The 12,095-nt window shown below is 36.2% G+C and overlaps 1 protein-coding gene across 2 annotated transcripts in view; it reads left to right on the forward strand.

The window, feature by feature from the left end:
• Positions 1-1,625: 1,625 nt before the first annotated feature.
• IMPG2 (interphotoreceptor matrix proteoglycan 2) overlaps positions 1,626-12,095 on the forward strand; it is a 78,847-nt gene continuing 68,377 nt past the window's right edge. The window contains exons 1-2 of one of the 2 annotated variants that reach the window (XM_044381655.3): positions 1,626-1,973; positions 2,421-2,672. In XM_044381655.3, the coding sequence (XP_044237590.3) occupies positions 1,889-1,973; positions 2,421-2,672 (337 nt within the window). In that variant the 5' untranslated portion in view covers positions 1,626-1,888. Of the gene's footprint in view, positions 1,974-2,037; positions 2,673-12,095 lie in introns of those variants that run through there. The other variant, XM_026492347.4, reaches the window with a different exon arrangement.

A 12,095-nucleotide genomic window follows, 5' to 3' on the forward strand; every position in this document is an offset into this window, starting at 1 on the left:
TGTTGAACTATGTTTGGTCTGGGAGAACTGTGAGTAGACATGCATACTCTGAAGGCCTGCTTGACCAGAACTGTATAAAACTTTATTGGAGAACATAAGCTTTTCCTTCCTTTTGTAGAGTCTCTTGTAACTGAACTTGTCCTTGTGGAAATTTGGAAACTTTGCCCAGAGGCCATTAAAAGGCAAGTTTTTGTGGGTATCAGTCTTCCTCATGCTGGTATAGTCTACACCCACCCAGCTGGTCTCTTCTCTTACAACTGAGTGCATCCCTTTTGGGGGCTGAAGAAATTGGGGTCAGGGCTATTTTCGGATTCTCAAGAGAAATGTGCTTTAGATCTTTACAAAACATTTTTTTTTTTTTCTTCAGAGAACTTCACTAGAGGTACATGACAAGATGTAAATCCAGTGCTATTTGATAGTAAATCCTAACTTTCCCAGGGGCTTTGACTAATTTAATTGCTTTCTACTAGGTTTATTTGATAAAAACAACTGTCCTACTACACAGAATTTTATCTGGTCCCATTGTGGTAAAAGATAACCTTTCTTGGTTAGGAGTTCCTCTTGTACATAAACACACTGGGCCTCATGTGTAATAGCTAATGTAGCAACACAGTTGTCACGTGGCTATCATTTTTATTGTATGCTTAGTATGTACCAGGCACTATTCTAAGCATTTTCCGTATATTAACTAATTTAATCCTCACAACAGCTCTATCATGAGTTAGCTTTACCTTTCCTATCCCATTTTATATATAAGGGAGAAGATGTTAAGTGGTGATAACCAAAGATTTTCAAATTTCTTTTTCTTTCTTTCTTTCTTTCTTTCTTTCTTTCTTTCTTTCTTTCTTTCTTTCTTTCTCTCTCTGTCTCTCTCTCTCTCTCTCTCTCTTATTTTATTTATTTGTCAGCGTGCACAAGCAAAGGGAACAGCAGGCAGAGGGAGAAACAGGCTCCCCGCTGAGCAAGGAGCCCAGTGCGGGATTTATCCCCGGACCCTGGGATCATGATCTGGGCTGAAGGCAGACGGTTAAATGACTGAGCCACCGAGGCCTCCCTGATTTTCAATTTTTTTTATCAAGGAGAGAAATTTACATGACAGTAACTATGCCAACAAGAAATAGTTCCAGGAAAACTAGCTAAAGCTAGTTTTGTACCTAGCCCTGTATTTCTGAAATAGATAGGTATAGTCAGTCTGGGCTTATAAATCTTATGCTTACAAATCATAGGTCCTAGGGGCCCCTGAGTGTCGCAGTTGGTTGAGCTTCTGACTCTTATTAGTTTTGGCTCAGGTCGTGATCTCAGGGTGGTGACATTGAGCCCTGCATTGGGCTCTGCACTCAGCATGGAGACTGCTTGAGACTCCTCTCCTTCTGCCGCCGCCCCCCCCACTCTTTCTCTCTCTCAAAATAAATAAATAAACCTTAAAAAAACAAAACAAAACAGGCCCTAGAAGAACCCAGAGAACTTGTGAATCTATCAGGTTCAAGGAACAGATTCAGAAAAATTGTAAAACTCTGTGAATTATATGTGAAACATTGTTTTTAAGTGGACTGCTTGTTAAAGGCAAAGAAAGCGTCTGTAAAGAGCTTAGCTGGCTAGATTAGAATAAAGAAATTGTCTCTCCCCAATCTGTTCTAATTAGCTTATCTCTTCTGCTTTCAAAGCTGTGCTGCTTATTTCAGAAAAGAAGTGAGAGGTATTTTGAAAGGACACCATTTTTATTTAAGCTAATTTATAATGGTTTTGTAATGTTTGTCAGTTCTCTATAAACATAAACTTTTAAATGTTAGACCTTTCCTATAATAATTCGTTACTGGAAGTTTTAAGTCTTTTTGGGTGCTCAAGTTAAGGATTTTGGCTTCTCCTCATTCCTTTGATTTTGGCCCAAATGATTATGTTTCCTCATTTTGGGAAGATTTCTCTGGGTATTTTGATATTTGTCGTGATAGAAGGAAACCTTACATCATTAACAGGTATTTAAAAATCTATATTATTTTTATTTGTCCTTATATTTGTAGTATATTCTCTTTAAAAATAACATTATTTGATATGACTGTTGTAAGAATTTGAATCAAATGCTGTTAGTCTTTGGTATTGCTTCATTTAAACTTTTAAAATCTCTCTAATAATTTTGGTTTTCTTCTTTAGTAATTTGTACTTCGGACTTACTTCCTCTTATTTCTCGTGTTGCAATTGGATATATAGTTTTTTCAATAACTAAGAATCTTGAAATAAAGGAGTAGGAGTTGGATGGAGAAAAAATGGACTGCTCACTCCTCCCCTCTTTAGGCATGCATGTCTATAATCTGAGCAATGACTTTGAAATCGAAATGTGGCACAAAAGTCAGTTTTTATTTGTTACCTTTCATACTGTGTTTTCATTCATTATCAGAAGACTTGTCTATGCTTTCACTCTGTAGCACAAACCTACATGTCTTTAGAAGATATCCAAGAACCCAAGCGTGCAGTTCCTTTTTTCCTGACTGACTCAGAATCCACAGATACTTCTCTTTCTACTGAAAAGAAACTACCTCTGGACCACAGAGAAATTGAGAAACAGTGGTTGCTGAGAAGAAGGAGATCTATTCTGTTTCCTAATGGTGTGAAAACCTGTCCAGGTGAAAGTGTGACAGAGGCTGTGGCAAACCATGTAAAATATTTTAAAGTACGAGGTAAGTGAACATCCAAACCTTGGGCCTTTGTGATGTAATTCAAACATAGTCCTAACATGTTTGTTGTATCTTGTGAAAATTCAGTTTGTGATAATTTAGACAGACACTGAACCAAATATTATCCTTGTATTAGCTATGGAAAAAGGACTTGCTAAAAGTATACTATTTATCTAGCTTCAGAGGAAATTTAGAGTGGAAATCGCTTAAATCTTAAGCACATCAAAAATACCAGTTTGTGTTACTGGAAAGTTTAATTATTTTTACTTCATCATTAAGTAATTTGTAAATATACCCACAATATATATTTTCCATGGTATATGTACCTATTTGGGTAATCAGTTACTTTATATACATAGAAATATAATTTTCTGTATTTTATAGTCTAGACATTGTGCGGATTCATGACTAGTCTCTGGTTGGTACACATAAACCTTATTATGTCTAAAATGATGGTGCTTCTCACAATGGATCTGAAAGCAATAGAACTAGGATTTTATGTATTTATATATTTTTACAGCTTTTATTTATTTATTTTAGAGAGAGATAGCGAGCGAGCATGGGGAGGGGGGTAGGATTGGGGGGAAGACAGGCAGAGGGAGAGGGAGAGAAAGCTGACTCCACACTGAGCCGGAGCCCAATGCAGGGCTCGATCTCATGACCCTGAGATCACAAACTGAGCCAAAACCAACAGTCTGTGGGATGCTTAACTCACTGTGCCACCCAGGTGCCCCCAGGATTTTATTTTGACTAAACAATATTATCCTTGAATATATATTCTCTTTCTTAAATTTACTAACCAAAATTGCTTAATTGACCATAATACATCCCTTAGATTTGAAGGAATCTCAAACTTCGCTTTTTGCTGCTCAAGAGACAATAAAAAGCCATAAGGTGGCTGTGATGCTAGTAAACTAAAGTGGAGATGGATGACTAAATGGTAGTAAAATCAGACTTGCTCATTTATGTATTTATTCAACAAAAGTTTATTGGCTACTTATATTGTCCATGCCCTGGGCTATATGGAGCTTCAGTCTAAGCTGCTACTTTATCTTCTCCTTTTTACCTTTCTCCATCTTGTCCTTCTCCTTCCTCCTCCTCCCTCACCAAAGCAAGTGTTTTTTTATTTATTTTTTCAAAGCAAGTTTTTTAAAAGTTTTTATTTAAAGTCCAGTTAGTCAGCATACAGTGCAATATTAGTTTCAAGTGTACCATTTAAGTGATTCAGCACTTACATACAGCACCTGGTGCTCATCAGAACAAGTGCCTTCCTTAATCCCCATCACCTATTCAACCCATCCATCCCCCCCCCCCCCCCCCCCCCCCCCCCCCCGCTTCCCCTCCCGCAACCCTCAGTTTGTTCTTGCTAGCTAAGTGTCTGTTTCTTGGTAGGCCTCTCTTTTTTTTAACATATGCTCATTTGTTTTGTTTCTTAAATTCCACATATGAATGAAATCATATGGTGTTTTTCTTTGTCTGACTGACTGACTTTGCTTAGCATTATACTATCTAAGTAAGTGTTTTTAAAATAAAAAAATTAGGGGCGCCTCGGTGGCGCAGTTGTTAAGCGTCTGCCTTTGGCTCAGGGCGTGATCCCGCGTTATGGGATCGAGGCCCACATCAGGCTCCTCCGCTGGGAGCCTGCTTCTTCCTCTCCCACTTCCCCTGCTTGTGTTCCCTCTCTTGCTGGCTGTCTGTCTCTCTGTCAAATAAATAAATAAAATCTTTAAAAAAAATAAAATAAAAAAATTAATACCAGATATTACATGTATTTGTATATTTGATTTTTTTTGTTGTTTATTAAAGTGGCACTCTATTAGCACCTTTTTTAAAGGTGTATTTATTTAAAGGGTATTTATATCTCTTGATTGTATTTTGGGACTATCAAACATTACTAAGCAATAAGATTTCATTTTACTTTAAAAAAATTTTTTAAAGGTTTTATTTATTCATTTGATATATATATAGAGAGAGCACAAGTAGAGGGAGAGGGAGAAGCAGGCTGCCCCCCTGAGCAGGGAGCCAGATGTTGGGGTAGATCCCAGGACCCTGGGATCTTGACTTGAGCTGAAAGAAGACGCTTAAACAGCTGAGCCACTCAGGCGCCCCTCCTTTTGCTTTTTTAATGGAAATCCATTGACTGTGGCTTTTGTGTATGGGGCATGTGCCAGAAGTGGCAAATTCTAAAGAGAGTGGGAAGAGAATAAAGGACTAAAGATGAATGAGAATGACAGTTTATAACTTATCAAAATATGATTTCTACTACCTGGATTTTTACTTTTAAAATAAATAGATCAGAATATCTAGATAGCTGCTGGTTAAATAGTGGAGAGGAAATAACTATTTAAGAAATGTGGTTATGGGGATGCCTGGGTGGCTCAGTCAGTTAAGCATCTGCCTTTGGCTCAGGTCCTGATCCTGGGGCCCTGTGGTCGAGTCCCACATTGGGCTCCTTGCTCAGCGGGAAGTCTGCTTCTCCCTCTGCCTGCTGCTCCCCCTGCTAGCGTGTGTGCACTCTCTTTCTCTCTCTGACAAATAAATAAAATCTTGAAAAAAGAGACGTGGTTATATCAAGTCAGGAAATAACAAATGTTGGTGAGGATGTGGAGGAAGGAGAACCTCTTACATTGCTGGTGGGAATGCAAGCTGGTGCAGCCTCTCTGGAAAAGAGTATGGAGGTTCCTCAAAAAGTTAAAAATAGAACTACCCTAGGAGCCAGCATATGCACTACTAGGTATTTACTCAAAGGATACAAACATAGTGATCCAAAGGGGGATCTGCACCCCAATGTTTATAGCAGCAATGTCCCCAATAGCTACACTATGGAAAACAGGTAAAGATTGTGTGTGTATACACACACACACACATATCTCCACACACACACACACACACACACACACACACACACACACACACATCTACACACACATGCACACACACACATATATCTACACACACACACACACACACACACACAATGGAATATTATTCAGCCATCAAAAAATGAAATCTTAACATTTGCAACAATGTATATGGAACTAGAGGGTATTATGTTGAATAAAATAAGTCAACCAGAGAAAGACAATTATCATATGATTTCACTCATATGTGGAATTTAAGAAATAAAACAAAGGACCGTAGGGGAAGGGAGGGAAAAATAAAACAAGACAAAATCAGAGAGGGAGAAGGGGGGTGCCTGGATGGCTCAGTCTTTAAGCATCTGCCTTCGGCTCAGGGCGTGATCCCAGAGTCCTGGGATCGAGCCTCGCATCGGGTTCCCTGCCCTGCTGGGAGCCTGCTTCTTCCTCTCCCACTCCCCCTGCTTGTGTTCCCTTTTCCGCTGACTGTCTCTCTCTCTCTGTCAAATAAATAAATAAAATTAAAAAAAAAAAGGAAGAGAAAGCGTGAAAGAATCATAGGAAACAAACTGAGGGTTGCTGGCGGGGAGGTGGGTGGGGGGATGGGGTAACTGGGTGATGGGCATTAAGGAAAGCATGTGATGTAGTGAGCACTGGGTGTTATATGCAACTGATGAATCACTGAACTCTACCTCTGAAACTAATAATACACTATACGTTAACTAATTGAATTTAAATAAAGTAAAATAAAAGAATAGGAACAGATCAGCAAAAAAAATGTGGTTATATCTTTTCTTTCCTCTTGTGTTTATAAATTCAAGAGATACTAGTGAGAAAGAAGCCAATAAAAAGAAAGCATTCCTAAATAATTCATTTTAAAATACAGATGCTATGAATGGGATCATTGGAAAGGGAGCTCCCAGAGCTAAAAGTGTCGGCACAAACACATCAAGATGGTAACAGTGTTGTTATAGCTGTTACCGTCATTTGTAAAGAGTAAATATGTTTTTGAAAATTAGAAAAATTAATATTTCAGCATAGATTTTATAGACATAATTAGATTATGCCTTTCGAACCAAATGTTTGGAAATTAGAGGGAGAGATCCATTCAATGTCCAACCAAGGATCTTAGCTCTTTTTACCAAGCTAATTCAGTCTAATGGTTTGCCCAATTTTTCCTTCATAGAGGATCTGGCTTTAGTTGCTAATTGGTGTAACAAATTTGAAAAATAACTTCATTTAAGCAAGAAGCAATGCACTTAACCTAATAATTTGTAAAATTAAACAGATATTTAGGGTACTTGGAATTGAATGCAGTTAGTAGTGTCCTCCCACTTAAAAAGTTACATTTGTAGTTGGACTTTTAAAATATAGCTTTATTAATGTATACTTTGATGGATTATAAGCTGCAATTTAAATTATACTATTTGATTAGTTTTGACAAATGTATTTACCCTTAAAATCATCATGCAGTTAAGATAATGAATTTATCAGTCACCTCCAAACATTTTCTCATTTGCCTTTGTAATCTCTCCCTCCCTTAGCACTTCCCTTTAGTCTGGTACTGAGGCAACCTCTAATCTGGTTTTTATCACTATAAATTGTTTGCATTTTCTACACTTTTATATATAAATGTAATCACAATATGTACGCTTTTTTATCTGGCTTCTTTTGCTCAGTGTATTTCGAAGCTCATCTATGATTTTTTTTGTGTATCAGTAGTTTGTTACCTTTTATTATTGAGTATTCTATTTTGGGGATATATCACATTTTGGGATATTTGGGTTGCTTTCAGTTATTGGTGATTATAACCAAAGCTGTTATGAACATTGGTGTTTAAGTTTTTGTGTGAACATATGCTTTCTTTCTATTGGTTAATTAGTAGTGGAATGGCTGCGCCTCATGATAGGTGTATTTTTAACTTTTTGTGAAGTTGCTAAACTGTTTTCCAATGTGGCTGTACCACATGCAATGTATTAGAATTCCAGTTTTTCCACATTCTTGCAATACTTGGTATGGTCAGTCTTTTTTAACTGTAACCATTCTAGTGAATAAGAAGTAATATCTTTTTTTTTTTTTTATTAAAGATTTTATTTATTTATTCGACAGAGATAGAGACAGCCAGCGAGAGAGGGAACACAGCAGGGGAGTGGGAGAGGAAGAAGCAGGCTCATAGCAGAGGAGCCTGATGTGGGGCTCGATCCCATAACGCCGGGATCACGCCCTGAGCCAAAGGCAGACGCTTTAACCGCTGTGCCACCCAGGCGCCCCAAGAAGTAATATCTTATTGTGGTTTTAATATGCATTTTTTTAATGGCTAATGGCTAATGATGTTGAGCACCTTTTTTGTGTGCTCATTCACCATTTGTATATCATTTTTGGTGAAGAGTTTATTCAAATATTTTGCTCATTAAAAAAATGATTGGGTCATTTGTCTTACAGAATTGTAAGAGTTCTTAATGTATTCTAAATACAAATTCTTTGTCAGATAGATGTTTTGTATACATTTTCACCCAATGTGTGGCTTTTTATTTTCTTAATAATGTCTTTTGAGGGACAAAAATTTTATATTTTGATGCAGTCCAATTTATCTTTTTTTTTTTTTTTTTTTTGGATCATGCTTGCCTTTGGTGTTATAGCTAAGTTTGCCTAACCCAAAGTGACAAGTATTTTCTCCTATATTTTCTTTTGGAAATTTTATAGTTTTATGTTTTACATTTAGGTCTGTGATCTACTTTGAGTTAATTTTTATATATGGTGTATATGGATCAAAGGTAAATTTTTGCATATGCTTAGCGAATTGTTCCAGCACCAGTTATTAAAAAGATTATCCTGGGGGTGCCTGGGTGGCTCAGTCAGTTAGGCATCTGACTCTTGATTTAAGCTCAGGTCATGATCTCAGGGTCATGGTGTTGAGTCCCCTCTGGCTCTGTGCTGGGCATGGAGTCTGCTTGAGATACTCTCTCTCCCTCTTCCTCTCCCTCTGCCCATCCCCCTGCTCGTGTGCTCTCTCTATATATAAATAAATAAAATCTTAAAAAAAAAAGATTATCCTTTCTTGCCTTTGCAACCTTTGTTGGAAATTAGTCTTCTGTATATGGTGGGTCTACTTCTTCACTCTTTATTCTCTTCCACTGATCTCTTTGTCTGTTTTCATGCTAATACCATACTGTCTTGATTACAATAAGTCTTTAATAGGGAAAGTTCTTCAGCTTTGTTCTTCTTTTTTCAGATTTGCTTGGTTGTGCTAGGTCCTTTGTTTTTCATGTAAACATTAGAATCAGCTTGTTAACTTATACAAAAATGGCTGCTGGAATTTTGATTGGAATTGTGTTGAATCTGTTAGTCAATTTGGGAAGAATTGTCATCTTAACAATACTGAGTCTTCTGATCTATGAACGTGATATATCCCTCCATTTATTTAGGTCTTCTTCAGTTTCTCTTGGCAGTGTTTTATGATTTTCAGTGTATAGGTCTTACACATCTTTTAATCAGATTTATCTATTTTACTTTTTTTCATGCCATTGTTAATGTTATTTTAATTTCTAATTGTTCATTGCTAGTATATAGGCATACAACTGCTTTTTGTATATTGACCTTTTATTCTGTAGCTTGCTAAATTCACTTATTAGTTCTAGTAGTTTTTTTGTGTATTCCTTAAGGTTTTCTACATAGATGGTTATTTTATTTGCAAATAAAGATAATTTTACTTTTCATCTTCCAGTTTATATGCCTTTTATTTCTTGCCTTATTGCACCAAGTTGTTCCATATGCTTTGGGCACCATGATTTTGAGAGGAAAATGCCCTAAAAAAAGACTTTGTTCCATACTGGATTTCTATGTGCTGGATAATACACACAGCCTGAGCCTTAGTAACAGGATTAAAGACAGATTAAGTTCAGGCATTTCTTTCTTCAGAATATTGTCGTCACATTTTGCCTTCCTCCAGCAGTTTGCAGGGCAGGTTTTCTCTGCCACAAGAGAGGCATTCGTAGATCACCTATCTTCTCAAAAATCTTCAACAATCACTAAAGGCTTATGAAAATTGTTTGACAAGGATGGGGCTTCAGAACAGGTCTACTTCTAGGCCATAGTGAAGTATGTGGCAATTGTCTCTGGTGGAGTTTTGCCCTTCTTAGTACCTCTTTCCCAGGGATCATGCTGATTTTACTCTTTTCTCGATTGGCTGCAGTGTTCTATCTAGGTTTTCCCTCTCTGCGCTGCATGATGGCTCCCGGCTCCCCTGCCAGCCCCCCCCAGTTCTCCTCCTCTATTAAAATATACGTGTTCTGAATTCTGTATTCCATGTTAGTTAACTGGACGCTCTTGTCAGGTAGCTCCCAACTGGAAAGCCATCGGATAAATTAAGGATGTATTACCTTTCTGGACAGAATTACTTTTTCAATTTTATTGAGACATAGTTCACATACCATACAATTCATCCATTTAATGTATAGAATTCAGTGGTTTTCTAGTATATTCACAGAAATGTGCAACCATTATCACACTAAGTTTAAGAACATTTCATCACCTCAAAAAGAAACCTCATAGACTTTAGTCATCACTGTCTTATCCCTCTATTTCCTCTATCTCTCTCCCCAGGCCTAAGCAACCACGAATCTGCTTTTTATTTTTATAGAGTTATCTATTATGAATATGTCAGATAAATGAGATAATATAGTATGTGGTCTTTTGTGACTGGCTTTCACTTTGCATAATGTTTTCAACATTCATTCATGTTGTAGCATGAGTCAGTAGTTTATTTTTTTATGGCCAAATAATAATATTTTCTTATATGGATATACCACATTTCGTTTATCCATTTGTCAGTTGTTGGGCATTTGAGTTGTTTTCAATTATTTGGGTGTGTATACCTAGGAGTAGAATTTCTGGGTTATATGGTAACTATGTTTAACGTATGAGGAACTGCCAGATACTACTTTCTAAAGTAGCTGTACTATCTTAAATTCCGAGCAGTGGTGTGTGAGATTCTGATTTCTCTATATCTTTGCTAGCACTATGATATTCTTTATAAAAAAAATCACAACCATCTTAGTAGGTGTGAAATGGTATCCCCTGCTTTTGATTTGCATTTCTTTAATGATTAGTAACATTGAACATCTTTTTATTTGGTTTTTGGTCATTTGAATATCTTCTTTCAAAGAATATCTTTGGATCCTTCCCTACTTTTCAGTTTTTAAAAAAAATTATTGAGTTGTAACAGTTCTTTATGTATTCTAGATACAAGTTTCTTATCAGATAAATGATTTGAAAGTATTTTTTCTCATTCTGTGGGTTGTCTTTTCACTTTCTTGATAGTGTCTTCCATGCAGTAAAGTTTTCGATTTTGATAAAGTCCAGTTTATCTGTTTATTCTTTTTCAAAATTGTTTTGGTTATTCTAGGTTCATTGTAATTCCATATGAATTTTAGAATTAGTTTGTCAATTTCTATAAAGAAGTCAATCAGTGTTCAGATAGGATTGCATTTGATCTGTAGATCAATTTGGAGATACTACCATCTTGACACTGGTAATGATTCATGTGTGGATGCTTTAATTTGTATTTCTCTGAAGATGAATGATAGCACTTTTTCATATATATATATCTTTTGTAAAGTGTTTGTTCCAGTCTTTTACATGTTTTAAAAATTGGAGTGTTTGCCTTTTTATTAGAGAGTTATAGAAATTCTTTATCCTAAATACCAGTTCTGTGTCAGATATATGTATTTTGAATATTTTCTGCCAGAAGTGTGGCTTGCCTATCCATTTTTTATTACTAGTATCTTTGATGAGTAGTTGTTAGTTTTAATAAATTCTAATTTCATTTTTTTTCTAGTTTTTGCTTTCTGTGTCCTGTCTCTAAAATTTTTGCCTGTCCTCAAGTTATACAGATATTCTTCTGTATTTTCTTTTAGGACTTTCATAATATTAGCTTTCATATTTCAAATTATTTTTTGTGTATATTGTAAATAAGTTATTGAGATTTGTTTTTTCTTTCTTTATAGATACGTAGTTATTCAGTCTTATATTTTTTATATTTTCTTTGAATCACTTTTTTCATAACTGGACCTTATAGACATTCATTTTTTGTTTGTTTTTACCAACTCAGACTTTCACCTTTGCATTGTCTTCTGGTGGGCACTAAATTTTCATGTGGCAGTTTTAAAAAGCAAGGAAGAATTCTGAATCTACAGGTGGTCAGCTCTATCTCAGTCAGCCTTGGCTGGATTCTTCTGTATGCTGTAGGATCAGAAGTTCTGAAGAGCAATTATAAGGATGCAGTTAGTTCACTGAAAGAGAAAACTACGTTTGCAACCAAAGGTTTATTTTAACCCTGAAAAATCACTTGATAGAGAAACTTTAAATATTCATATATTTTCCTCTCTGTTAGAGCTGAAGGCTTGTTTTTTGGCTTAGACTATCTTCTTCCATCAAACAACTGTGAGACAACCAGAATCCAATATGATAATAACATTGATAGTCATGTAGCACTAAGGAGTTTATAAAATACTCTCACAGGTAGGTAGGTAAGACAGTAATGATTCACCCAGTTAAATAAGAGAGATGA

Source organism: Ursus arctos, unplaced genomic scaffold (assembly GCF_023065955.2).
Source record: "Ursus arctos isolate Adak ecotype North America unplaced genomic scaffold, UrsArc2.0 scaffold_4, whole genome shotgun sequence".
In the NCBI taxonomy this organism is placed as follows: Eukaryota; Metazoa; Chordata; class Mammalia; order Carnivora; family Ursidae; genus Ursus; species Ursus arctos.